The following is a 26,473-nucleotide window of genomic DNA, read 5'->3' on the forward strand; positions in this document are numbered from 1 at the left end:
GTGAGAGCAAGAGAAAAACCAGCGATCTCATTCAAGCTCGGGCTGTGCCAACGGCAGTGTGACAGCTGCCTGCATCCCTGGCAAGTGTGAACTGACCGGCACATTGAGCACTCCACTGACACTCTCAGCCCTGGACACACCTGGTGGGTGCCCCCTGGGTCTGGGTCCCAGAGAGACGACCCCCAACGTTCGGGTCTCCTGCCATAACCCACCCAGGAGCTAATATCGCCCGTTTAAAAAAAATCTATTTCTACTTTTCAGCCCATGTCCCCCTTGGGATAATGAGTCTCATCCGTTAACTGCCCGCTGTGCAGAGTTTGTGCTAAAATTACCTTCCTGAGCTCCAGGGGGAACCCTTATTCTTAGCGTTTGGGGATCTGGTGAAAAAAAAACACACAATCCACACATTTACCTTCTCCCCTTTCTGACCTAAAAGATTGAAACCACATTTCCTCTTGGCTCTTGTCTTTCTGGCCAGAAAAATCCTCACCTTTGTTTTCCTGTGGCCACTGCTCTTTCTCCCTCGCCCCTGCACCCACTGTTCCAGATCACGAAGAGCCTTTGCTGCCCCTGCTCCTGCTCCGCGGTGCGTCCAGCTCACCAGGCTTGGTCATTTTGTCCCAGCAATGACTTTGGACAGTGGCGTCCGTGAACCCCAGGGGTCTCCCTGGGTTTGCCGAGGGCACTCGAGCCCGCCAGCCTCCACGGACGATTTGTTTTACTCTTCCCGAGCTCATGGCTTTGCACTTCAGCCACAGCGGACTCCCATCTGTCACTCTGCACCCACTAATACAACCTCGCAAGATCCTCTCAGGACCGATCACAAACTTGGGGTACTTTACGGGCACTTGGTCACCCATAAAGGCTTAGTGTCGTCTGCCGATGAGATGTTGTTGGGCGCTCCTTCCCTCAAGTCATTTGTAACGACTTTAAATAAGGCAAGGCCGGGCCCCCAGCTAGTGTGAATCTCGTGGCTTCCACGCGTCCAGAAACCTGCCCACACACCCCACCACACGGGTACAGTCAGCAGCCAGGTCTTGCTGCACAATAGAATGTTCTCCACGGCAGCAGACAGCCAGGATGGCTGGACCTTCTAGGGGCCTGTGGGCGAACCTTCTCAGAAGCTTCCGGAAAGTCAGGGCAGGTGGCATCCCTGGCGCCTCTCGAAGCACACACACACACACACACACACACACACACATCTTTATCTGCCCCCGGGGAGAATGGGAAGTCGTCTCCCTGTCCGAGTCCCCCACGTGTTCAGGATGTGGCCAGGACCGTGCCAGGCCCGCGTTCCCACCCACGGTGTGTTTCCTCTACGTCACCTGCAGACTGAAGGGGGCAGCACAGGCCGGCCCCTCAGCCAGTGTGGTTCCAGGAACTGCGCACCAGGTGGAAATTGTTTAAGTCTATTCCCACGACTGGAAAATTCTGGTAATTGTGTAATAACAACAGCAGCAGCAGCAGCACTCAGCAATTACCCAGGGTTTTTCATCTTCAGATCACTTTACCCACATTAACTAATTAAGTCTCCCAGCCTCCCTCCGAAGCAGGGAAGGGCTGCGGCCGCAGACTCCCCCCGGTGCGCGCGCTGGCTTAATGAGGGCAGCCTAGCTGAAGGGGCGCGGGGCTCCCCCAGGGCCGCCGGCCTCTGCCCCCACTTGGAGCAGGATCCGAGGCCCCACGTGGGCCCTCCTCGCTGGGCATCACCCCAGGTCCCCCCGCCCTGCCGAGCCCTAGCAAGGAAGCAGAGAGCTCGGCTGTGTCCACCCCCCCCCCCCCCCGCCGACGCAGCGCTGATGCGGGGCCTGGCCCCCCCGGAAGTGCAGCCGACAGTTGGTTTCACCTGTTCCTGGGCACCAAGGCCCCTCTCTCTGTTCCTACTCCCCCAGCTTTCTCGGTGTTTGTGTCTTCAGCCACCCCCAACTTTGGGGACCTGCGTCTTCCCCCAGTCACCAAGTGCTCAGCTCCTTACCGTCCCCCTGCCCCACCTCTCACCTCTGCCTGAATACAGTGCGTGTGCTGCGGAGGCTCTTGATGTGCAGACAGGGACTCTGCTGCCCTGGCCCTGCCCTGAGAAGCTCACAGACCAGCTCAGGAGCTAGGACTTCCAGCCTCACCCCGGTTCCCACCAGCTCCCGGCACCCTGCATGACCCAGTCAGGCTCCCTGGACTCGTGTGTGCTCTGTCGTGGACAATGAGCGGGCAGCTCCCGCCCGGGGCACTGAGGCTGTATGCACAGCCCTCCACACACACACACACACACACACCCCCCCCGCCTCTGGCCAGTCCCCTTGGAGCCCAGGGGCCAGGCTGAGAGGGGGCGTAGGACTCAGGGCTCGGTTGAGCTACAGCATCCTGAGCAGTGACCGTCTGCATCCGTGGGTTGTTGAAGGATCACCTCAACCGTGGGGCTTGAAGCTGGGGTCCCACACACAGCTGATGCTCCGAAAGCCATCTTTACAAACAGAGGTGCCCACTGGGCGGTGTGTGCTTGGGGGTACGGGCACGTTCCCGCCTCCCGAGGAGCAGAGATGATGTAAAGTGTAGCAGTTCTGCACACGAGGGTTCTCTGCAGCAGGGAGGAGAGAACCGGAAGGGAGGGAGCAGCCGGCAGGAGACCCCGGCAGCCAGGGCCCGCCCACCCTGGCCCTTTCTTGGGGAGCACACTTAGTGCGCGTCTTCCAGACGGCATGGCCCTCACCCCGCATGCTGGCAGCCCTCAGCGGGGAACGGAGAGGGTAGGACGGGAGCCCGCCCAGGGCCCCATGACTGGCCTCCCTTCTGATGGGGACACGGCTTTATCCAGAGCAGAGGACAGGTGCCAGGCTGCCCAGGGCCGCCGGAGCACGGGCGAGAGAGGATTTTTCTCTGCCTTGCGGTGTGGTGACACCCCCAGCCCTGAGCTGCCTGGCGTCATCATTTATTCATTCCCTGATAAATCCTGCCCTTCTTTCTGCCGGCTTTGCACTCCTGTTTTATGGGCATCTACCCTCGTTCACTAAGCACCCAGGTACAGGGAAGGCTCTGCCTCTTAAGAGCAGGCTCGTGGGGCTCTCCGAACCCGCCTAGACGGTGCTAACATGACAGACGCAGCCCTAGAACGGGCTTGTGGCGCACACGGTGCTGATTTACTCTCTGCCCCCGCCCCGGGGCCGGCAGCGCGCGGGTCCACCCCCCGAGCACCAGCGGCAAGTGGGGAGGTGTGTGGCACTATTACATGCTATTATGACTTTCTGGGTAATGTACACATTTTCACTATCACACAGCCTCTCTCCTTCATTTTTCATGAGAACTGGCACGAGATTAATGACTGAGCCACAGAAGAAACGGAATGCCATGCCACTCTGATTTATCGACCACTTAGCGTTGATGAAGCTGCAAACAAGAGTCAAACAGATGTTGCGGCTGCATTTTTCCTTATCAAAACCAACAGCTTTTTGCATTTTTAACCACTTCTTACGCTGCCGTCCTGCTTACTCCACAGAAGGGGGTGCTGGCTCCGGGCCTCCCCCTTCCCATGGAGGTGGAGGAGCCCGGGCGGGAGCTGGGGGGGGGGGGCCTCCTGGCACCCGACAGTGGATAGAGTCCAGCGGTGGCCGAGAGGAGGACAGGAGACCCCCCCTGGGGCTCTGGCTCTGGGCAGCGTGGGGCCCCGAGGTGGGCCTCTGGCGGAAAGCTCATCGCTGCCCCTTCAGCCCATTCCAGGGCCTGTCATACAAACGGGGGGCTCCGCGTGCAGCAGAGGCAGCTCAGCTTCCCCCTGCAGACGGGACCCCACCTCCATCCTGAGCCCGGAGGAGATTACTGAACCCCCTCACCACCCGCCCCCTTCAAATCGGCAATGTCGGTGTCCTTGCATGTGAACACTGGCTGTGGGTCAGGCCCATCCTGAGCTCCTTAGGGCCTCACCTCTCTTGACCAACAAGGTCAAGTCCAGTCACACTCCTCCCCCATCCTAAAGGGCAGACACAGAGGTTCAGCCAGGTCAAGTGCTGGCCCATGCTGGACACCCATCCCTGTACCCTACCTTGTACCTCTCAGAAGCCAGAAGCCACAGCAGCCGTGGGGCTCTGGCTCCAGGTTGGGTGTGGGAGCTCTCTGAGGACTGGGAGAAAGTTTGGCACCCCTCCCCAGTCGCTGCACCACCCCACCCACCCGTGGCTGCCACCAGCTTGGGCCTCCCACGTGTCTGCTGTGCCTCCTGGTCTGTTTTTCTCTTTCCCTCTTCCTCCCCTCCTCTGCCTCTCCCTCCTGCCTCCAGCCCTGGCCTGAGGTCCAGTCCTCCACGGCGGGGAAGTCGGCTTCTCCCTGGCAGAGTCTCCACTAGGGAAGCCTGTGGGTGTCATCAATGAGGCATGGCCCACCTCCACCTGCTCGCCCCGGGGAATGAGGGTCCAGAAAGCTGTAGTTGCCGCAGGGGCTGCTGCAGATTAATCTGGATCACAAGGGTCACTGCTGGCACCCTGCTGAATAGCGGCCACCCGCACAGGGGGAGCGGGGACGCTTTCTTGTCCAAAGCGGTCTCCCTCCCTCAAATCCCATCACCAGGCATTAAGAAGATTAAACGGGCGGTCATGCTTTCTCCCCACTGCCCGTCCAGCATCTCCCGCCTGCCTCTCCCCCCAGGACGCCAGTGGCCCAGTGGCCCAGGTCAGGAGGGATCGAGCCCACGTTTGAAGGGGAGACACAATCTCCCACCCTGGCCCCCCTTCTGCCCCAGTCTTTCCAAAAGGAGGCCCCACCCCGGGTTGAGAGAAGAACTCTTTGGCCATGGTGACTGGGCGGGGGGGAGAGCTACACACACAGGGTGCCAAATCGGGGCAGGGATTCGTCAGTAACTCGGTGGTCAGGTGAAAGCAGTTCAAATACCAGATGGGCCTAGGGCCAGGCCAGGGATGGCACCCAGGGGGAAGGGGCAGTTCTTGGGCATCTGAAGCCCCAATGCCCCAGAGACTCAAGCAACTGGGGGCTGGGGGACTGTCTTCAGTAGCTGCTGACAGTCATTTCCTCTGGGTTTGAACTCTATCAGTGGCTCCCCAACTGCGTTCCTGAGAGTACTAGGGTCCCAAGAGGGGCCCAGGCCGATGCTCAGATAAGCTTGGAAAGCCTGTTTACTGCAACACCTATGAGGCTCTTCTACTCAGGGTGCTGTAAAGACTCTGACAAGTCCTGCAGTAAAGAAACCTGTGTGACTTTGCCAAAGCTTTCCCTTTTCAGAACATTTTCAGATAAAAACAGGAGTGGCACTGGGTCCAGAGGCCAAGGGCTCTTGGGCCCCCTCAGGTGCTGCCATCCCACTTCCAAGAGGGCGGACTCCTCCTCCTCCTCATCCCCAAACTCCTCCTCCTCTTCCTCCTCCCCCTCCTTCTGTGTGTCCCTCAGGAAGACACGCATGGGGGTCTCCTGGGTGGGTCCCAAATGCTGAGTCACCAAGGAAGAGACAGCTGCCCTCTGAGCCCCGGGGGCAGTTCAGCTGCCCCGCACCCTCAGCACACGGCAGGTAGTGCCAGAGCACCTGCTGATTGCCAGCCCCACTCCGGGCTCGTTCATGCCAGCCACGAACGAGGGAGCCCGGCCAGCAGAGCTCACCCATCAGGCCAAGCCATCGTTGCTCAGAGATGAGACATGGGGGTGGGCACTGAGCAAGAGGTGGAAGTGGTGAGGCGTGCCGAGACAGTGGGGGTGGGGCACTCGTTTGATGGGGTCGCAGAGTAAGGTGTCCGCCAGGAGGTGGCGTTGAGACTTCCAGGACGTGAGGCACGGACCGGGGGGAGAAGAGCCGGGGCGAGAATAGGCCATCTGGGGAGTGTGCGGCCGGGACTCGTGCTGTAACCATGTCAGGGACATGGGCTTCCTTCACTGGGCCAGGGAGCTGCCTGGATTACAGGAGCATGGCCGCTGGCGTCAGAGAGCGGGTGGGGAGGGAGGCCAGAGGGGGAGTGAGGAGGCCTGGGAGGGCCCACGCGGCCGGGGGAGCAGGGTGGGTGGGAGAAGTGACAGAGCTCACTGACCCGCCAGCTGTGGAGGGGGGAGGAGGTAAGGAGAAAGAATGATCCCCCGGGGTTTCCACCTGCACCACTGCGGGAGGGCAGGGCCCGAGTGGGCCAGGTGTGGCCCGTGGACGTGGGGCTCTGCCACGTGAGCCGGGGGTGTTTTGGAAGCCCCGACAGGGCAGTCGGACAGGCGGGCCCGGAACCGAGCAGAGAGGCGGGACTGGGGAGAGAAATCCAGAATCCTCACAATACGACGCTTGTGGGGCCGTGAAGCAGGAAGAGGTCACTAAGAAGGGAGGGGACAAGGACCCCGCTGGGAGGCCCGTGGAGGAAGGGGAGTCCCCATGCACCAAGAGGAAAATGAGGACAGAGGGGGCTGCCACAGAGAAGACGTGCGTTTTAAGTGGACAGATGCCTGCAGCGGCACTCTGGTCAACTCTGCCGGGAGATGTCACAGTTTGGTTCGGTGTGGGGTCTCCTCTGGCGGCCCTTGGTAGTTAGCAGAGCAGGACTTCCGTCCGCCCAAATGGGACTTCAAACCTCTCCGAGGCCCCTGTGGGGGCTCGGCAGCAGCCGGGCCGGCAGGACAGGGGCACTGTTTCCACGTGCAGATGAGGAGCTCGAGGCATCCCCAGGAAGGGATGGGCTCACCTAGTCCACTGCGCTTTCCGAAAGCTTCTGGAACTTCTCTGAGACTCTTACTTATCCTCAGCTTTCCCCTCCACAGCCACAGACCACACCCATAGGGCTGCCTTCCCCAGGCCTCTGACATTTGGGAAGGGAGGGCATCTTCAGGGTCATGCTCTCTCTGGGGGGGACCGGCCTCAAGCACCCTCATGGGAGTTCTGTAGCCCAGGGAGGAGCCTCTGGACAGGACCCCCGACCCACACGACCTGACCTGGGTGGTAAACCCCAAGGAAACATGCATGCAGCCCAGTAAGACAAAGGCAGGCTGGCTCCACATCGGTCCGGAACCCAGAGTCCTGGGGTGGGGGGTGGGTCCCAGAGCCAGGGTGTGTCCTCGGCGGGCCCCCCACCCCGAGCCGGGCATGGCTGAGCGCTTCTCCAGCCTACCCTGCGTGGCCAGCGAACAGCTCTCGGCCAGGATCTGACACTGTTATGAGCACTCCATGAAGCTGATGCGCTGGGACTCTATGGCTAATATATTTTTCTGCCAAAAACGCCCAATAAAATGTACAACTAATGAATAAAATCGCAATGTTGCCAAGAAGCGATGTGTGCCCCAAATTTCCAAAACTACTTCAATCACTCTCTGTCTTAAACCCAGCCCACGCCAGGAAGTTGTCACTTAGAATTCAGGGCAGCAGTTTCGGGAGCAGGAACCCCAGGCCCTAGGACAGAATCTGTGCTGAATACGCAGACGGTAATGCTGCCTGCTTCCCATCCCCTACTCCCAAACCCAGAGCCTTGAACCTTCAGGGGCTGGTACTTTCTCCCCAGCTGTATCAGGGCCACTGAGAAGCACAGGCCCAGAGCAAAGGCTCCCAGGAAGGGGACCTACACGTTGGGCATATTCCTTGATCCAACGGGAGCCATGGTGGATCTAGAATCCCTACGCCGGTAGTTACAGATGTGGGGTGCAAGGACCACTGGCTCTGCGAACCCCCGAAATGCAGGGTTGATGTGCCTTGGGCAGTGTTTGAAGCTGGAAGTGGAATGTCCACAGCCTTCATCAAATTCTCAAAGAGGTCGGGGCGCCTGGGGGCTCAGTCGGCTGAGCGTCCGACTTCGGCTCAGGTCATGATCTCACAGTTCGTGGGTTCGAGCCCCGCGTCGGGCTCTGTGCTGACAGCTCGGAGCCTGAAGCCTGTTTCATATTCTGTGTCTCCTTCTCTCCCTGCCCCTCCCCTGCCAGCGCTCTGCCTCTCTCTCTCTCTCTCTCTCAAAAATAAACTTTGGGGAAAACAATTTTTCTTTTTTGTAATTCTCAAAGAGGCCTCAGACCCAGGAAAAGGGAAGGACCAGTCTTGCCTCTTAGCCTCCTCGGAATGCATTTTGGGAAAGACTTCTCTGCCCTTTGTAGACCCAGAAAACTGGAGCCAGATGTCGATGGGACACAAGTCTGGGAAGACTGTCCCAGGACAGCCTGATTCAATTCTACAAATGTTAAATGAACACCAGTCATTGCCGGATATTATCTGTGTGGTTGGGGAGATGAAGGAGGGGGCAGGGGCACACAGATCATGAAGGCACAAACCTCTATCTGTAGAGGTACAGAGGGCAAGGTATCAGGGAGTGCTTCCTGGAGGAGGAGGTGATCCTCGTGCCCGTCCTCAGAGAACAGATGGAAGCTGGTTTTGCAGAAAGGCAGCTGGGGCCTGAAGAAGAGACAGAGATTCCTGAAAGTGGAGAGTCCCAGGCAGTCTAGCACCCAAGCTTGGGCTTTGGATGCAGGGTGAGAGCCGCCCTTTGTTCCCCAAGCCCCTGCCTGCCTGCCCTCCCACCGCCTGGGCCCCCCACGGCCTCCCCCAGGCACCCAGGCTGAGCTCAGCGGGGCTGTGGGGCAGGAAGCCGCGGCCCTTTCATCTCGCAGGTGGCTGGCATCCTGGCTCCCTCCTGCGGGGACCAGCTCCTGTTCCAGGGCTGGGATCAGAGGAGGCCCTGGGTGGCCTGCCGACCCCTGCAGACTTTTGATCCTTCCCCTTTTGCTCAGTGGCGGGAGCTGCCACCTGGCCAGGCACAGGCTCAGGCAGCAGCCCCTCGTCCAGACACGACCGTGGGGAGCCAGTGTGTCGATAGGAAGAACACAGGGCAGGGACTTGAGTGTATCACCCCGTTTCTCCTTGGCTACCCCATTCCGGTGATAAGCATAACATATCTACCCAACCCACCCACCTCGTGGGCGTATGGCAAGCATAAAGTGAAATATGAAATGGGAAAGCACTTAGCCCAGGCAAAAAAGAGGCCACCAGATGTCTTGGCAGGACCTGATTTTGGAGTCAGAGCCCTGGCTTCCAGCCCGGGCTCTGTCCCTCGCCAAGCGCAGGGCTTTGGGCAAGTCACAACTTTGCTCCAGTCTGCTCATTGTAGACGGAGGGCGCCCTGCCCAGCCTTGCCCAGCCCAGCCCGGCGGGCCAGCCTCCCCGGCTAGCATGGGCACCAAATGAGATAATGGCTGGAAAGTGCTCTGAAAAGAATAAAGTGCCGTGCCGATGTCAGGGATTATCATTATTATTAAGGAGCATGATTACCGCAATCCAGAAAAGCTGCCATTAACGAGAAGGCTCCTGTTCGTGTTGATTTAATTTCCTGGTTAACTGAGCGTTGGCAAGAAAAAAACTCTATGTTTCAACCCTTATTGAAAATCTTTTTAAATTATGCCAGTCTATTCTGTTGCCCTGGTCATGGTGCAGTCTTGGGTCTTTATTTATGAATGCATTGATTGAGTCACACATTTATTACTCTCTCTGACCATATCCAAAAAGGCAGCCACAGACCCAGCCCCCTCCGTGCCTGGGTCCCAGGACTTGTGGTCGGGTATCCCTCGGAAAAGAGCAGAGGAGACAGGTCTGGGGAAAAGCATGGGATGGAACCTTCCACGTGGCTTTTTCCCTGGTTCCCTGGGGCATCTTAATATATTGTCAGAGATTTCCTTACGGTTTAAGCGATACTTTCTGATTGGGGTAGAAGGAGTTTCTGGATTTATCCAGATGCATTACAAAGTGATATGATTGGGTTATTCTTTTCTTTTCTTTTCTTTTCTTTTCTTTTCTTTTCTTTTTCTTTTCTTTTCTTTTCAACAAAACTGTCAGGCCTGATGTGCCCAAATAAATGGCCTTGCCTTCTGGAAAGCCACAGAAAGCCATGGAAGGCACATGCTCTTTGCAGAGAAGTTGCTGTCCCCACCAAGTCTCCTCAGTGTGTCACTATCGGAGTCAGTGGTGGGCAGAAAGGGACCGAGGGCGTTTTGAATAGACTCTCATGGGAAGAGGCTGACCCATTTCCATAGAACCATCTGGGGACAAAGTGAGCCCTTCACACGCAGAGTTCTTTCTGTCCTTAAGGCTTCACAGGAGGAGTTTCCAGCGGCTCTCCTGGTGCCCAGAAGTAATGTGCTGAGGGGGCTTCTCGTCCAGGGAGAAGCCCACAGGCTGAAGGGCACAGGGGCGTCTGGGAACTCTGTTTCCCCCAGGAGGAAAGGGGTAATGATGCCTGTTGGGGTGGATGTCCAGCACGCTGTGATGAGGAGATGCGTGTAAAGCACAGAACAGGGGTCAGTGCTCCTGGGCAGCTGTTGGCATAAAGTCCCAGATGTCAGATGAGAGATATGTGTGGCCTTGTGTGTGGTCCTTGGTTACACACAAATCAGCCCGTGCGGTTCTCATTGGGGGTGGTTTTGTCCCTCAGGGGGCAATGGGTCATGTCTGGAGGCACGTGTAGTTGTCACAGCTGGAGAGGGGGCAGGGTTTAAAAGCATCCAGTGGGTGGAAGCCAGTGCATAGGACAGCCCCACCCCAGAGAATGATCCGGTTCCAAATGTCAGCAGTGCCCAGGTTGAGAAAGCCTGGTGTGGTGTCGGGATGCTCAGCCTGTCTGCACCTGCTGGGGGGCACCCTTGGATGGGCTCCATGCCTCCTTCATGCTGCCAGTCTCTGTGCTCTCCCCGCAGAACCCCGACATCGTCCTGGTGCACTATCTGAACGTCCCAGCCATCGAGGACTGCGGGAAGCCGTGTGGCCCCATCCTCTGCTCCATCAACACCGACAAGAAGGAGTGGGCGAAATGGACGAAAGAGGAGCTCATTGGGCAGCTGAAACCCATGTGTGAGTAGCTGTGGCCCACCTGGCCCAGGGTCCTGCGCTGGAGGCCAGGCCAGCACCCAGCAGGTGGGGCAGAGGTCCCCGGGGGCCGTCCTGCTCGGACGACAGCGAACGTAGCTTTTCATAAGCGTCACCCCCACCCTACTCTCGCTTGATCCTCTAAGCCCCCTACACGGTGGCCAGGGCACAGAAGGTCAGCCCCACGTTGCAGATGACAAAAGTGAGGTTCAGAGGCACAAGGCCACGTAAGCAGGGAACAGAGCCACGAGAGCCCTGCACTGCGGCCTCTTGGGCCACAGATGGGGGAGCAGTGGCTGTCCGGGGACAGACAGAGGAGGGGCTGGCCAGAGCTGGCCTGCCTCCAGCCCCCAGCCCATCTGCTCCTGGACACGGCGAGGCTCCGGCCCCAGCTCCCAGACTCGGTGGCATGCAGATGACCGGAATTAGCTGGGTTTCATTTTGTCAGCAAAGTGATGTTCTCTGAAGCATCTGTCAGGTGCAGATCACTGAATGCAGAACACCAAGTGAGTCTGGAGAGCTGGGCAGTGGCTGCTGTCTCGTTTCCATGGGCAGCCGCTGGGGGCTCTCGCTGGCCTCTCCTGCCGCCTGGACTCAGGAAGCACAGACACAGGTCTGCCAGACCCGAGAAGGGCCGTCCAGAGCACAGGGCCCAGGGCTCTGGGACACCGACCTCTGAGGCTCAACGCAAAGATGTGTCATCATACGGGACCTCAGAGAAGGGGTCACCAGGTCCCTCAGAATCTGTGCTACCCTTGGAAGGGGGGCTGCAGGGAAGAAGCCGATGGACACCATACACAGACAGCAACTGAGGTGTCCTTTGCTGGGGGGCCGTGAGTGTCCCATCACTAGGAGTATCCGAGCTGAGGCACGATGGCGTCCTCAGTGACCAGCTAACCCTGAGAGTCCCTCAGCGCTCAGATTGGGGGGTTACCCCCCATTCTCAAAGTGGGCCGGAGACAGGAGATAAAGGGAAGGGAGACCCCCAACAGGCCGACGGCCCAGCCGCCCAGGCCCTGCTCCCTGCTGCCAGGAATCTAGAACTAGGAGGCCCAGGGGCTTCCAGGGCTCAGGCTGCATCCCATGGAACCCTCCGGAACCGCAGGTGTAACACACCCGTCTTGTTTAAACCTCCCGGTGTCCCCAGGGTGGGGGGCTCTCCCCACCTTCCTCTGCTCACCCCACCTTATCCGCATGCAGTCAGCATACACGTCGCCTCTTCCGCAGGCCCTGCCCCCCACTACTGGCCCGGCCTCACACCCCACCCCCACCACCCAGCTTCCTCGGGACCTCCCGGAAGACATCAGACTGAAGTCAGCCTCCCACGCTTAACCAGAAGGGGCCGCTCTAGCCCCTTCAGTATTCTGCACAACACCCAGAAACTTGAAGGACACAGCAGCTAATCCCCAGGAATCGTTCCTGTTCTCACCATCCCTCCGGGCCCTGCACAGCGCCGGGCACGTGAAAGGCCCCCTGTAAATATTTGTGGGATGGTTGAGTGGAAAGTGTCTGGGCCCAGCTTTGGGCCACTCCCCACAGGGACCTGAGCAATGGACAGAGGCCCCCCAGTGTCCAGGCCTGGGGAGCCAGAGCTGTTCCCAGATGCCCTCCAAGGCCAGCCTGGGGGCCCAGGGAGTCAGGGCAATGGCACCAGGGGTCCTCGCCTCAGACCGGCCTGTCCACCCCTTCCAATTCAATACTGAGGTGATGTCTACATGTGCTTGTACTTAACATTGGGTTTCCTCTCCCAGGGCCCATTCACGCCTCCTCTTTGACAGAGAATCGGCGGGGCCTGAGCAAAGGCTCCAGTAACAGTGGGCACCAGTGCCACCTGGGCAGGGCAGTGCGGTCCTAGCCGGGGAACCGGGAGGTAGACAGGTCCTCATTCTGTGACGGCTTCACTATGGGACCTCAGTGAAGTTAAGTCAGTTAAGTGGGGAGCCCGTCACCCTCCGCACCCCAGTCCCTTCTATAAAGTGGGAGAAAAAATCCAGAGTCCCTGCACCAAGAGCCACAGTACCCAGCCCGCTCCGCCGGGCCCAGCTCAGCTCCCGGGCCTCTGCAGGCTGGGGCCACTGTTTCCTACCGGTTCCCGGGAGGTTCCGGAGACTACCTTAGCCAGAGGGCAGCCAAGGGCACATTCCCGGGGAAACAGATGCCATTCAAGGTGGCCAGCACAGTCAGAACCTCTGACCTGGGTTCTCCCAAATGCCTCTTAGCACATGCAGACGGTCCTTCTCCTGGAAGCCACCCCACTGCCACTGTCCCCCTTCTCCTATTCCGTCTGCTCCCTTTTTCTCTCCTCATTGCCTCGACCTGCCCCGCAACACCCCCCATACAGGAGCCTGCCCGTGTCAGACAGGAACACCACGTCCCTAGGGGCAAAGGGATTAAGCTCCATGAACTCCAGGGGGTGCAAAGCAGACCCGAGTCAGCCTCTGATGCTTAACTGGAGGGAGCCATGGATGCCTGCTTGAAAGTCTGCAGTGCATCGAGAAAATTATGTAAAACTACAACAAACTCCCCATAAATCTAATAACACTTGGCTCGCTGGTGTGTCTGGGGGCGGGGAGCAGAGCCGCGCGCAATTACCGAGCGTGCATGTATGTGCGTGGCTGTGGTTACAGATGCACACGGCCTGGAAACACAGCCCTGGAAGTCAGGCTCCAACCGAAGCCTTGCACGCGATGAGTCTTGGAACACACGTAGGGCACCGCGTTCAGGGGGAGCAGTGGTGCGTGGGGAGCCAAGAAGGCATCAGATTCGACTCCAAAATCAGGCGTGCCACCCGACGCTGGAGCCAAACACATTAGCTTCATCACATTTTCACATAAATCACATTCCTTCAAAGACTTCACAGTTTGATTTCCTGATGTTTCCAAATTTCTCTGCCCTGCGGCAGAACTGTCAGTGGTTTAATCAAAATGTTGTGCTTCTCGGTGGTGAAGGGAAACTCTGATCCGCAGCCTTCGCCTCACCTGTTGCAAGACGGGGGGCTCATTGTTCCCGGACCCCGGGAACCTCACAGATGCTGGCCTCTAAGCCAGACTGATGCTGGGAACCCTACCTGGATTCTTGCAATTGTGCCATTTGGTCTCATGGGGGCTTTTCCCATCCATCTGCCAGATGAGGGATGCCTCTTACAGAATTAAAGAAAAAGGAAAAAAAAAAAAAAGAAGAAGAAGAAGAAGACAGGGGTGGGGGCGAAAATTAAGGTATCTGATAGGAATTCCCAGTATGTTTCCCGTCTTTTGCAATCCCTCCTGTGGCAATTAGAATATGGGTGCCGCCATGACAAAGACCAAAAGAACGGTGGCGTAAACAAAAGAGAAGGCTATTTCACGTGCACATAGCAGTTCAAGGTAGGTATGGCAACGATGCAGTGTTGGGGATCAGCCACCTGGGCTCCCTACGGCCAGTTGCTCTGCCAACCAGGTGTTGCCCTCTTTTTCATGGTCCAAGATGGCTGCTCCAGCTCCTGCCATTGCAACTGCGTCCCGACCAGTGGGAAGCAGAGAAGACAAAGTCGAGGGCAAGCTTCTTCCTTTCAAGAACAGGGCCCAGAGGTTGCACACAATACTCCCACTCATATGTCATGGGTCAGAATTCGGTCATACGGTTACCCTTGGTTGCAAAGGAGTCTGGGAAGTGTAGTCTCTTGCTAAGCGCTACCATCCTAACATACTTTGGGGAACAGGGTTCTGCGCGTGAGTCATTCGGAGCTGAGTGGAGCTGAGCTCAGCCTGAGGTGTCCCTGCTGGGCCTCAACCGAGAATCGCTCATCTTAGGTCAAGGCCCGGGAATGATTGCCTCGGGTCCCGTCTGAGGGTTGGCGTTTATAGAAGTCTAGTGAACATGACCTAAAGCTCAGCATGTCTCCTCCTGGAAATTCTGGGGTCTGTTCCAGTGCAGCTGGTCTGAGGGAGCACCAGCTTGGGACCGGCAATCTGCCACAGTGTGAGCAAAGGGCCGGGCAGGTGGAAGTCTGTCCTCCCGGATCAACTTGGAGTGGAGAAGAACGGGCACTCTGTGCCACAGTCCCGCCAAGCCAGTCCTGCTCGGTGATCCTTGGCCGCCTAGAACCACAGTGGTTCTGAACCGCTGTGCCCTGGACCTTCCACTCCTGGCTCTACTTGAGCTGCAGGGAGTCAGATGGGGCCCTTGGAGGGGTCCTCTCCTCGGAGCATCGGTGGCTCTCTGCCTGGTCCCACTCCTTGGCAGCCTGGGAGGGGACAGGCCTGCCGGCCACTTCCCAGCTAGCAGTAGATGAGGTTATGCCATCCAGAGTGAGGGATGAGGGCCTGAGTTTTAAGCCACACTCACAGCCCTACCCTAAGAGGGATCGTGCCCCAGCTGTCCCGTGCAGGCGAGCACCCTGGCCGGCCAGGTGGCCCTGCATCACCAAGCAAGGCTCGGGCCTTCCTGCAGACCTCCATGGCCTCAGGGATCATCAGGTGACTCCGCCAGCCACCTCTGGGTCTGGCTCTACTCGGACTGCCTTCCCAGGGTCCCAAGACCTCTGGGTGGGCAAGAGGAGGGCTAGCTGGGGAGCCTGCATAGCCCCAGGGCCCGCACCCACACGACGTGTGCGGCAAGTCCCCAGGACCCAGCGAAGGCAAGAGTGGCTGGAGACAGGGAACCCCATACCGCTGAGGAGTAGCTGATCCGGAAGAGAGGCTGGAGGGCAGTGGGCTCATTAGCAGGCACCCACCTCTCCCAGGGACTCCTCACCCCCACCCCCACTTGAAGCCGACAGAACCCTCAATGTCCAGACACCCCCGCCCCCCCCCGCCACCCCTTTCCCCACCTGTCCGAGTGGCTCTGCTGTTTCAACACCCAAGCCTTGGTTGCAGAATCAGTGCATCTGTTGTTTTCTCATAATTTTCCAGACAAAGACCAAAGATCCAGTAAGAGGGGCGGTGTTTATTTGTTTTGCTTTTTTGCTTAGATTGTAATCCTGGTGATTATAGAATATCAAGAAGTAAAATCAACAAAGGCTTTCCTTTCCTGGCCCTGCACGGATCCCCTTTCCTGGTCGATTAGCGCCACCTGGTGGCCCACGGTAGCAGAGCGGCTCAGAGATGTGAGTCCTCTGCAGTAGCCAGACCCACCCACCCTCCTCCCCGCACGCAGCAGGTGTCAGGCGCCTGGGGACGTGGGGGCACTGTGCCGCCCTGCCTGTGGACCTAGTGTCTGGGATGTGATGGGAGGCCATCTGGGGCCTGCTCCGGGATCCAGGAGCGCTGGGCTCTGGATGAGGCTGGAGCGAGCAGAAGGGGCCCCAGGGAGAAGCACATCGACTGCCTTTCCTCTCTGACTCAGTCTATCCTGATGAGACATCACCAGCTGGAGCAAGACCAAAGGGCTGGAAGCTTCTCCCTGACAAGGGAGGCATCCCCCAAGTCTTGGCCAGAGTCTGTGGGTGTTGAGTCAGTTAGCAAAGTAAGTCACATAGGTGCTGCCCCCACGTAGCTGCAGGCAGGGGCACCGAGATGGGAGAGGGGCAGGGGAACAGCCAGGGGAAGGGGGGTCTGTTGCAAGAAAGGGTTGGAGGATTTCTTTCTGGTGAGAAATGTTCGCTTGGAAGCACTTTTGTCCCTGCTCTAAAGTTACGCTCTCAGGATAGGAGCGCGGGACCAGGAGTCCGGAATGAGCTTGGGCACGGCCAGGCTGACCGCCGCTGGGGCTCAGGGGAGCCAGAGCTGCATGGCTCCCCACCCGATGCCCCAAGGCCCGCAAAGCCTGCGCAGAGATGTTGGCTCGGTGCCGGGAGCAGCGGTCGACATCGAGACTACCTGGGCAGATTGATCAAAGGCAGGCTCCTGTCCTACCCCCCACCCCAGCCCCTCGGACTTTCCGATTCCACAGGTCTGGATAAGATTCTCATGCTTTTTGAGAGATCCTAAAGCAGGCTCCAGCGAGAGGCCCACCGAGGATCCTTGTTGTGGAGATCAGGGTCAGACCCCTGCTGGGGTCGTGGCCTTCTTTGAGCATTAGTTGGTTCTCCAATCCTTGTGGGAGGGAAGCGGGCGGTGGAGACAGCGCCTGTCTTGAACTTGCACAAAGGATTGGGTGTAAGTAGTCCTGTGAAGTCTTCCCATAGACTCTTGGTCGAGATATGCTACCCTAGAAGTTTCCTTGGGTTGAATTTCATGTCGGAGCCAGGTACATAATGGGGTCTTGCCAGACGTTCATGGACTTGAACTCATGAGACACGTGGGGATGCCATGAATGGAAGCACATCTGTGTCCCCATGGCAGGCCCAGGGCCTAGGATGGCAGTTCTGTCCCTAAGAGCAGGGACCCTCATCGGTGGATGGAACTGTGAGATCTGGAAGGTTCTGCCCTGCTCCCTGCCTGTGTCCACAGGATTTGGAGTCACTGGGGGAGGTGAAGACAGTACAGAAAGGCCTGGAGAAGATTTTCCTGCCCATTTTGCTTGTCCCTTTGGTTAGGAGCCAAACTCCTCAGGCACGGGGAGTGGGCAGAGTGGGTCCCCTTATGTCCCCAGCTCCTGCCAGCGCGCCTTCCTGGCACCTCCCACCCCGAGGCAGAGGAGAGCAGACAGGGGGCATCAAAGGCAAGTGGGTTTGGGTTTGCTTCCTTTCCTTGCTCTGCTCAGAGGATCCGGGCTTGGTTTGCAAACGTGCCTCTCTCCCTCAGGCTAAATTGTGTTTAGCTGATCTGGCCCCCAAGTAGGAAAACTGAAAGAGAAATACTTCTTTTGATTTCCTGTCTGTCCCTGGCTGCTTGGGCACCTCACACCCCCTGCTGCTGCAGAATCCTGGCTCTGTCCTCACCAGCCCCTAATTCCGCGTGCGTGGATGGAGTGTATCCTGTGCCCCTGTTGGGGACACAGCAGCCCCACCCACATCCCGCGCCTGGCTGCCACCCTGAGCTGACAGAGCCTTGCTCAGGGCCGGGGGCTGGTTTTGTGAAACTTAGAATTCACTGCCAATATTAAAATCTCCAGATTTTCAGCTTCTCTTTGAATCTCGAAGGTTCTGGTCCACCCAGTCGGGAGCCAAGAGACAGCTACCCTTTTAGCGGCACCTGCCGTCCTGCGAGCAGGCACCACCTCCGGACGTGAGGAGGAGGCATGTGATGCCAGGATTCCTACAAGCCCAGGGTCTCGAAAGCCGCGAGACGGAAGCTGTCTGGAATCCCACGTGGTCCCCGCCCCCACTGCCAGCGGCCTGGAGGAGGCACTGCTGGGCCGGTCACTCCTACCATCTCTGCCACTGAGCGGGGCCTTGGGAGATGGTCTGCTGTTACCCCTGAACAGGGGGAGAGAAGGTTCCAGAGCCCACTTGGCTCCCTGGCTGTGGGACAACAGCTGGAGCTTCTCTCCTGGCCAGCTGGGCTTCGACATCGCTACACAACCAGGGCAGCGGGCACGTTCACCTCTTAGCGGGGCGCAGACTTCCCGGCCTCGGCAACAATGGCACTTAGCAAGTCGGGAGTCTGAGAGCCTCCCGCCAGCTCCTCAATGCCACCTCCTGGACCCGCTTAGCAAGGAAACACTCGGCCCGGGCTGCTTTTTGGGACACGGGGGCCCCTAGGAGATCAGAGGTCGCCCGGGAGGCTAAGGGCTCAGGAGCCCGTCCCTATGTGGCCTGGACAGCTCAGACCGGCTCCCGGTCCCTCCCACCCAGAAGAAGCGGTACATTCTCAGGCCCCCTGCCCTTCTCCACGGCGTGTCTACGGTCAGAACAAGGTGCCCCCCACCATAGAAGATGAAAGAGGAGGGGTCTTGAAGCCCCACATCCCCAGACTTCCAGAACCAGGAATTACAAGCTCCCTGGGGACTCAGCACTTGCGTCCCTGCGTGTGCACGCCGTCCTGCCCCCGCACAGCCCCTGCACTCCTCCCAGTGAGATTCTGGAAATGTCCTCAGGCCCAGTAGGAGAAGACAGTTGAGGGTGAAATGGGGCAAGGGAACAGCATGTGTGTGTCTGGATATGAGACGTCAAATCTAATGAAGATTTTATCCAGTTGAACCCAGGAATCAGAAGGAGGGCCTTTATTCCCGTCAATAAGAACACAGTCAAGACGAAACTCTCAGAGCCTGCTAGTTCCCATTGACCTTGTTGCCATGGAAACAGCCTTAGTGTCAACAACTTGCAGGAATCCAAACGGGCTCATTCACGCAAGAGGCACGTGGCCTTGGCCAGCTCCCTCCCGCCCCGGCCTCGATCACGTGGTTCCTAAGTGTGGTGACCATACGTCCAGGGTTGCCTGGGAACAGGCCGGTTTATACCATTGTGCAGCCAGATGATCCCAGCACCCCGTCAAGCCTCCAAGGTGACCGGCCTGGACAGCAGGCTAAATGGCCACCCTATTTATGGGTCTTTACTGAGTGTTGAGTACCTGGGCAGGAGTAGGGGATGAGCCCAGGCTGATGGGGAAGGAGGAAGGAACAATCCCCACCACCACCACCACCAGGCCTCTGTTTGGTGAGGGGGGGCAGGTGTGGTTATCTTTGTCACCAACATTCCACTTGTCACCTGTATGCCATATACCAAGAAATCTCCTCCCGTGCAGAGAAGGCCAAATGTGGGCTCCGGCAGGCACTGTCTGTGGAGTTGCTGTAGTGACCCAAGCTCCAGCCAGAGTGCCCTGTCACACCTGTAGAAGTTTCTGCCCCACAGAGCAAACAGGGACAGGCGGCTAGCTCTCACCAGCTCCTGGAGTCACTATGGGATTAAGGGGGGGAGGGGGGCGGGGCTTTCCATGTTCTCGTTTCTGACTCTGTCCAGCTCCTCTCCGAAGTGTTCCAGGCTTGATGTTTCAGAGCAGAAAGGAGGTCTCAGAGCCCTCCGCCCTGGCCCGCCTCAGAGCTTCTAATGACACCGTCGAATCAGAATCCTGGGTGTGGGTCTCACGTATCTGTCTCTGAAGTCCCTTGGGGACAGTGACGGGCAGTCAGGTAAAGCATACCTCTTACACGTGAGGAAACTGAGGCCATGAGAAATCAAAGATCCTCCCAAGGCCACACGTATGTGAGGAAAGCAGCTGGAGCCCCTGCCCCCCAGGCCAGCATGTCCCAGCCTGTCCCCACAGGCTCTTCTTTCTATACAGCTAGCTGGGACATTGAGCTCAATGGTTCGCTCTGCCCTTACCCGAAGTTTCACGGCTGCTTAGGGTAGCCATATCAGGAATGGACGTTTGTGGTTTCTGTAGGTACCCCTGGGACCCCCGGTCAGTGAGTCCCCTCCCACCCCACCCCCAGTGACTGGAAAGCCAGGTGAGGAACCCCTGTCTCAGACCCAATCACTGTCCTCACAAATACCTCATTCTCCGGGAGGAGTGTTTCTTTGAATTCCTGTCTCTTGTAGAAACGTCCCCTAAACGCACCCCAGTGTGCCAAGAGAACCCAGGCCAAGCAAGCTCCTGGGGACCCTGGCAGCCCAGGTGTAGATGCAGGGATGGGCTCCTCCCACAGGACCCCCTCCCTCTCTTGCTGACATCCATTCCAAGAGCAGGTCCATGGCAAGCCCCACCTCCCACTTCCTGCCCCGGGTTGATGGCCCTGCCCGGGTGCCCACCTGGCCCCCTCCACGGTCAGGGTGGGCAGCGGGCTGGGGGACCACACCTGGCCCAGCCACAGGTCCCAGGGTCTCCTGCATGGTCACCACCTGGGGAATTGGACACCCTGTCCCTCAGAAATGAGTCCAGCTGTGATTGGAAGGGAAGTTCAGTTTCCTAAGGAGTAGCTCTCTCTCCTCCAGTCACTAATTAACCTTCCTGCCGTTCTTTGGTCCCCAGAGGGTTGCAGGCTCGGGAGGCCCTGGGAGGCAGGTGGCTTAATGGGAAGAGCTAGACACGGCAACCGCTCCCCACCCCCACTTATCTGCTGTGTGACCTTGGACAGGTCATGTGACTTTCCTGTCTTGGTCTTCATGTTAATGAAATGGGACGAGAATTCTGCCTCAAAGGATTGTTGAGGGATTAGAGACATAACCTCTAGACCAGTGGGTCTCAAACTTGAGCCACCGTCGAATCCCTGGGGGGCTTGTTAAGACCCAGACCTAAGTCCCATCAGCAGAATTTCTTATTCGATAGGTCTGGGTAGGGCCTGGGGATGAGCATTTCTAACAGGATCCCAGGTGGTCAGACTGCTTCTGGGACCACAGCCTGAGACCCGCTGCCCAATGCCCTGTCCACATTAATGCTCCGGCGGGGACGGATAATATTGTAACTCGTGTCCTTTTGCAACGTAGTCAACATATAAAGAGCCTAGCGCAGTGCCGGGTTCTGGAAAGTCCCTGATCTCAGGGCCTCTTGAACGTGCACACACGTATACACACACTAAGTGTGCAGTGTGCACAAGGCAGGATTGGGTCTCTCCTGGGGCTTCTAGGGCTCCCGCCAGTAAGCTCTTGGGGCTTCCACAACAGAACACCACAGACTGGGGCACTTCGGCCATGGAAATTAATTTCCTCGCAGTTTGGAAGCTAAAGTCCAAGATCAAGGTGTCAGTGGGGTTGATTTGTGGTGAGGCCTCTCTTCCTGGCTTGCAGACGGCTGTCCCTCACCGTGCCCTCACATGGCCTCCGCGATATGCACACACATTCCTGGTGTCTCTCTTCTTCTTACAAGGACATGAGTCCTATCAGGTCAGGTCCCCACCCTTATGACCTCATTTCACCTCAGTGACCTCCTGAAAGGCCCTATCTCCAAACACAGTCGGATTGTGGTTAGGGCTTCAACTTAAGAATTTGGGGGCACGCGATTCTGTCCTTACAGGGCGTGACAGGCCTAGCCTGCCTCGCCAAAGCTCCGCCCCACCCCCCACCTCCAAGGCTGGACCGGAGCAACCATAACCCACGAGGCCATGGCTAGCCGCCAGCACCACGTGGCCGTGAGCCCCCTCCCCGTCCCCAGCCCCCTCTCCTAGATCCCAATGACTCTCTTCCCAGTGGTTGGCCGCCTCTTGGGTAAATTGTTCATCAGAAGATACTCTCCAAAGCATGGCCACATGCTGCTGTCATTGATTTCATTTTGATTATTCATATTAGTGGGATTGTAGCTGCCTAGCCATGGGTGGTAATTAGGGTAAGTGTTGAATACAGGCCAGGTCGGCACCAGAGTGGGCTGGGGGTTCCTGTGACAGCCACCCCGGCCCCTGTTCTGCAGGCCAGTCTTCATGCAGGATATGCTGCGGGCAGCCCGGCCAGAGCCATGGCTGGTCCCAGGGCAGCAGCGGGACCCCTGCGGGGGGAGGGGGGTGGCACAGGAGCACCCCGAATACCCCAGTTTCCAGTGGAAAGTGGGGCCCTCCTGGCCACTCCAGGCTTGGCCCACCCATACCTGCCTTCTCCCCCAGTGGTACCCTCCCCTGCCCAGCCTTCCTGGGGCCACCCCCCAGGGTTGTGCATGGGAGACCCCCCTCCCTGGGATTCTGTACAAGCTGCACTCCTCCCACTTGAGGTGGCCGCAGATGGATGGGGGGCTGATGGCTGGGGAACTGGGAGCCCGGTGCCCTCCACCAAGACTTAGCAAACAGAGGGGACAGACGTGACCCAGAGCCACCAGGAGGTTATTTTGCTGGGAATTCCCTTTTCTCCCCTGCCCGCCTCCCTCCCCACCCCCCCAGGTCATGACCTTACATTTAATCAAGTGTATTTTAAATGCAGTTTCCATTTTGCTGCTTTTGCAAAGAGGGAAGGGCTGGAGACAGAAGGCCAGCGCACGTGTTCATTAACCTTCCCTCCATAAAACGCTCTTTTCCCATAGAAATCTCCTTCCCCACTGATTCATTACGTGTCGGGAAGCAGAGCATATGACATGTTAAAAGCCGTCTTGATAGTATTTGATATTCAGTACTAACAACTCACCAGCTCCGAGGAGGGGGCTTCTCCCCCAGCCCCCACTGGAGGGGGAGGGACGCAATCTGCATATTGAATGTGCCAAGACAGTAGGCAATTTGCATTAAGCATCCAGAAATTCTCCGCTTGCAATCTGTCACCCTTCACTGGGTTTTCATTTTATAACCTTAACAACAGAAGGAGGAGAGCAAGAGGCAGAAAGAACGCTGTAAGTGTGCCCGCATGGCAGGGCTGGAGAGGAAGCCTGGGACAAGCCGGCCGCTGTCAGCGCAGAGCGGGGCTCAGAAATGCCAGAAGACTCCAGCAGGGGTGCCTGCCACTCACTCGAGGGATAAAACAGCCCACCCCACCCCACCCCCAGACCCACAACTGGGCTGCCTGTAGGATGCCCTACAGTTCCTCTCTCCAGAGAGCCAAGTTCAGACCCAGGTGGGATTTTTCCTGAGAACACCTTGGTCTGCCTTTGCAGTGAGCATCTGCTCTGAGTCCTTCCCAGAGGTAGGAGAGGCCATGCTGTTTCTGGAAGGTCTTCTGCTCTCTCCCAGACTTGCAGGTAAAAATTCAGGCTGAGGACAGAGCTGTGTGTTCCCCATCCTGACTGCCCGTGAGGAACTCCTGGGAGCTTTAAAAAAACAAAACAAAACAAAAACCTGGCAGGGCACCTGGGTGGCTCAATTAGTTAAGTGTCCAACTTCGGCTCAGGTCATGACCTCAAGGTCCGTGGGTTCGAGTTCTGCATCGGGCTCTATGCTGACAGCTCGGAGCCTGGAGCTTGCTTCGGATGCTGTGTCTCCCTTCCTCTGCCCCTCCCCTGCTTGCACTCTGTCTCTCTGTCTCTCTCTCTGTCTCTCTCAAAAATAAATTTAAAAATGTTAAAAAAAAATTTTTAATTAAAAAAAAAAAAGCCCGGCAACACCCCAGACCAAGGATATCATAATCTCTGGGCTGGGGCAGGGGTCGGGACATGCTCTGCCCACCCCCCACCCCAGCCTCTGCTTTCCTCTCTATAAAATGAGTAGTCTAGAAAAGATCCTCAGCCAAGAGGTCCCGGGCACGAGGCCAGGCCAGTGGACCCTGGCCTTCACTCCTGCCTTGACCAGGCTCCTTCTGCTATTATCTGTCTTCCATATTGGATTTCCAAGCAGAGGTTTATTTGAGAAAAGGGTCCCACAGCTGTAATGAGGTCTGCAAAGCCCTGGCCTGGGCCTTCCCTTTCGGCTGCTGCCGGGGGACAAGCTGGGGCCTGAGCCAGCAGGATCACAGACCTCCTGGGGCTGCCGAAGAGCTCCCCAAGGGATCCCAAGGCAGCGAAAAGTAGGCCGGAAACCCCAGCACTGCCCCGGGCTGCACATGCCCATCACGCAGCACTCTGAACAGGCACCCAGGACCGCAACTCCAGGCAGCTCAGCTGGCTCAGGGACAGAAGCCACTCAGCAAGCCCCCATCCCCTCGTGATGACCCACCAGAATCCAGGGCCCTCTGGGAGCAGGGCCATGGGCCTCATCAGAACCAGACAAATACCTGGGGCAGGTGCACGGACAAGGAAAGCAGCACCTGGCGGGATTCCCAGCACATCAGAACCCACACACGAGGGGTTTTCTCTGAAAAACGACTGGAGCCCTACATACAGGTGCTGACAAGGAACGGCAGCCATGGAGCTCTCTGCAGGGTGTTCCAAGGCAGAGCCACCGGCGGCTGTCACAGCAAGCAGCTTCCTCCCCCAAGCCCAGTTCCCACGGGCATCAGCCAGGCCGTGGAACGAGGCCGGCATTATCGTCGTCATTAACGGTCAGCACAACAGTACCGGGCAGGTGGATGCACTTTCCTCCTGGCCGCCCCATGAGGCACACGCTAGTCTATTCCCATTTTACAGGTGAGGAAACTGAGGATCAGACAGGTTTAGAGACTTGCCCAAATTCACACAGCAAGACTGCAACCTGGACTCAAATCCAGATCTGAATCTGACCCAGCTCCTACTCTCTGTGTAGACCCTCTGCCTCCTGGAGCCTCACAGAGCCAGGGCAGACACTGGGCATTGTGACCGTTCTTCCCCTGGACTCCGTGTGAGAGGAGCTCCGCCAGGGGAGAAAGGAAGTTGTCTTTGCGTTGGCAAAGCCACTGGCCTCTGCCTAGCATGACCCTGCCCTGCTCCTCTTCCCGGACCACCTGCTCCCACTCGCCCCATTTCACAGCAAGCCGGGTCCCTTTGAGAGCCCTGGGCACTGGCTCCAACCCCAGGGCTATGGATTCCCTGCCTCTGGAACCTGGCCCACCAGCAGCCACCAGAGAGAGCCGGGCTGTGCCCTGTACCCGACACACCACCTCTCGGCCGGGTCTGCTCCTGCTGAGACCACGGAGCAGTGGGTGTGAAATCCATCAGTCCGCAGGCCCAGGTGGCAAGTCAGTTTATTTTAGACCGTCGGCCCCTCTCCCGCCAGGCAGGCGTGCTCAGGGTGGGCTCTACCCTCAGTCATTCTGTGGACCCACCCCGATGGCAGGGACAACACAGTTCTAGGGCTGGCCATCCAGGCGTCTGGTCATCGGTGGGCATCCACTGTCCGGGTCATGTGGGCCCTTCAGTCCTGCCCCCTGTGCCCCCACAGCCTGGCCTGCAGCCCCTGAGGCCGAGAAGTCCTGTGAGAAGAATCGGAAGCACCCCTCCAGGGGGGTGGGGTATCCAGCCCAGCATGTAGCCTCCATATCCTCCGCAAATCTCCACTACCTGCAGCTGGGGGTGGGGGAGGGCCCTCAGAGGCCCAGCCCTCCCTCCCTTGAAGAACCGCTTTGGTGCACTTGGACTTCGGGAAAACAGAAGCAAATCTCTAGGTCGTCCGCTCCCCAGGGTGCACCGTAGGGAAGGGAGGAGGGGAGGCAGAGGAAGAGCACAGAGCTCCCAGTGGGAGTGGGGGGTCTCATGGGGCAGCCTGGCCCTCCCTCCTCCATCCTCCCTCCTCCCCCCCCTCCCCCCGTGTATATCACTTCACCCCTAGAGCCAGCCTCCCAGCAGAGAGGGGGCTATGCTCTGGGAGGGCCCTGCCCCTGCACCCCGTGACCTCTGACCGCCCCCCTGCCCCTCTCTGTCCACAGTCCACGGCATCAAGTGGACCTGCAGCAACGGAAACAGCAGCTCAGGCTTCTCCGTGGAGCAGCTGGTGCAGCAGATTCTCGACAGTCACCAGACCAAGCCGCAGCCTCGGACCCACAACTGCCTCTGCACCGGCAGCTTGGGTGAGCGGGGCTCCCAGGGGCAGGGGGCAGGGGGGGCAGCGGGGGCAGCTGGGGCAGCTGGGGCAGCTGGGCAGGGGGCGCTCTGCAGGCAGCAGGTGAGGCTCTCCTCCTCAGGGGTGGCCTGGATGTCCAGTGGGCGGGGCGGGGTCAGCCAGGAGCCAGGGGACAGCGCAGGACGGCACCCGGGACTGACTCACCCTCGTCCTGCCCACTTGGGGCAGGAGAGAGCAGTTTCCAGAGAGGCAGGTCCCTCTAGGAATGGGGGCAGCAGAGTTGGGGAGTGCAAGGCTTTGGGGCTCCAGGCCTCATGGACACACAGCAGGTACCCTCCGGGCCCCCCCATCTTGGGTATCGTCGTCAGGAAGCCCAGGGGCCCGGGCACAGGGCTGAGACGGGCTTTTCCGGGAGGTCAGCCCTGAGTCAATGGGACCACTCGAGCTGAACCTCTTTCCTTAACCTCTGTCCCCTCCAAGGATATAAAGCGTCCCGCACTCCCTGTCCTAATGTGCCTGTTTTTCTGATAATGATATTTGCTCTTAGGAATGTGCATTCTCCATTTCCTTCTCTGCCTTAATTAGATATTTCCATTAGAGGGTCATGTCACTTCCCTGAGAAGTCTT

The 26,473-nt window shown here is 58.2% G+C and overlaps 1 protein-coding gene across 6 annotated transcripts in view; it reads left to right on the plus strand.

Annotated features, from left to right (window-relative positions):
• Positions 1-26,473, plus strand: part of CAMTA1 (calmodulin binding transcription activator 1) — an 851,919-nt gene that overhangs the window by 734,118 nt on the left and 91,328 nt on the right. For all 6 annotated transcript variants that reach the window (XM_042949355.1, XM_042949357.1, XM_042949361.1 and 3 more), the window contains 2 exons: positions 10,627-10,780; positions 25,713-25,853. In XM_042949355.1, coding sequence (XP_042805289.1) covers positions 10,627-10,780; positions 25,713-25,853 — 295 coding nt within the window. The remainder of the gene's footprint in view (positions 1-10,626; positions 10,781-25,712; positions 25,854-26,473) is intronic.

Source organism: Panthera leo, chromosome C1, assembly GCF_018350215.1.
Source record: "Panthera leo isolate Ple1 chromosome C1, P.leo_Ple1_pat1.1, whole genome shotgun sequence".
NCBI classification, from domain to species: Eukaryota; Metazoa; Chordata; class Mammalia; order Carnivora; family Felidae; genus Panthera; species Panthera leo.